This window comes from Neoarius graeffei, chromosome 19, assembly GCF_027579695.1.
Source record: "Neoarius graeffei isolate fNeoGra1 chromosome 19, fNeoGra1.pri, whole genome shotgun sequence".
Lineage (NCBI taxonomy): Eukaryota > Metazoa > Chordata > Actinopteri > Siluriformes > Ariidae > Neoarius > Neoarius graeffei.
In genome coordinates, this window is record NC_083587.1 from 48,443,521 (window position 1) to 48,445,222 (window position 1,702).

At 36.7% G+C, this 1,702-nt stretch overlaps 1 protein-coding gene across 1 annotated transcript in view; it reads right to left on the reverse strand.

Moving 5' to 3' along the window:
• LOC132867620 (zinc finger protein 804B) overlaps positions 1-1,491 on the reverse strand; it is a 281,423-nt gene extending 279,932 nt beyond the window's left edge. Inside the window, exon 1 of the mRNA XM_060900600.1 lies at positions 1,378-1,491. Coding sequence (XP_060756583.1) covers positions 1,378-1,491 — 114 coding nt within the window. The remainder of the gene's footprint in view (positions 1-1,377) is intronic.
• Positions 1,492-1,702: the final 211 nt, after the last annotated feature.

The following is a 1,702-nucleotide window of genomic DNA, read 5'->3' on the forward strand; positions in this document are numbered from 1 at the left end:
AAAAAATGTTAAAGCAGATTTCCCAAGTCTGTGTGTGTGTGTGTGTGTGTGTGTGTGTGTGTGTGTGTGTGTGTGTGTGTGTGTGTGTGTGTTTTCAAGCTTCAAGTACCTTTCAGTGATCTAGGAACCTCTTGTTTTTGTCATGTTTAACTCTCATCCTGCCATGAGCCAAATTGTGTGCTCTAACTGCATGTAGTGACGTAGTGTGTCTTTAGTTTTAGTGGTTTTTAGTTGTTTCACATTGAAAGACAAAATAAAATTAAAAAGTGTTGAAGATTTTATGACTTCAGGTTTAGTTGCTCCTGTACCGAAAGACAAAATAAGGCAAAGTAAAACGTCAGCGTGAATAAGTTTGAATGACTTCGAGTTTAGTTTTCTGTTGAAAGATAAAAGAATAGAAAATGAAATTAAAAAGTGTTGACGTTTGAATAGCTGTGTGTTTATTTCAATTATTTTATATTGGGGTCAAAATGACCCTGATTGGGTTCATCATATAAATACAACACAGCGAATGTTTACTTGAAATTACTGAAAACTCAGTGATACCAGAATCAAAGGATGGTAAGTAAGTTTTTATATAATAATGTGGATTGTATTTGGGATAAAAGCTGCAAGTTGTATTAAAGAAAAGTATAGATTTTTGTTTTGGAAAATATGTAAATGAATTGCACCTTTGCTATAATAATAATAATAATAATAATAATAATAATAATAATAATAATAATTCTTTATATGACATTAATTACATAACTAATAATGCTTTGAGAAGAAATACGTTTTATTATTATTATTATTATTATTATTATTATTATTATTATTATTGTTGTTGTTTCTTACAGTAAATTATTCTTGGGGTCCCCAGGGACCCCAGTCGGTAGTCCATGTATGTTAAATATGTTGGTAGGATGAGGGTTAAACAGAAGGGTAATGGTTTGTATATCATAGAGCTCATTAGAGTGTAGTAACTCAGAAGACTTACTTACTTCCAAAACAGAGCAAAAAACAGCTGAGAAAGTGCAATAAGAGAAGGTGGAATGCGCCACTTGCTGATCATTAAAGGTACCGTTATGCAAATAAATTCATTTGGAGCACTAGGAAATCACCTGAAACCCATTTTTCACAGGAATGCTCAAATGGTGTTTTATATATATATATATATATATATATATATATATATATATATATATATATATATATATATATATAAGTGTGTGTGTGTGTGAAAGAGAGAGAGAGAGAGAGAGAGAGAGAGAGATCTGAACGTTACCACGTGCCTCTACATGCACAGTTCTTTGAGAAAGTCATGAAGGTGCAGCCAAGTCGTGCGTCCAGTGTGAACCAGTGTGAAAGAGTGTAAGAGTGTAAGGTCAGCATTACCGGAGATTCTGCGCCGCCGCTCGCGCACAGCGGACCCCGGAAAACTCCCTTGATACTCCGGAGGTGTCCGTTGCTGAGGTGCGTGGAGCTAATCACCAGGTAGTAGCACGCCATCCGATCTCTCGCCCATGAGCTTCAGAGCAACAGTGTTAAACAGTATTGGGCAGTTAGAGGACTATATCCTCCACGAGACCAAGCTGAGTTCGGTGATGCAGGAACGGAGCGAGCGCAGGATGAACGCAGCGACTTTTATTTCAAATGCGAGCTCGAACTCTTCTTCCTCCTCCTCCTCCTCCCTTTCTGATTCTGTCTCCTCTTCCTCCCT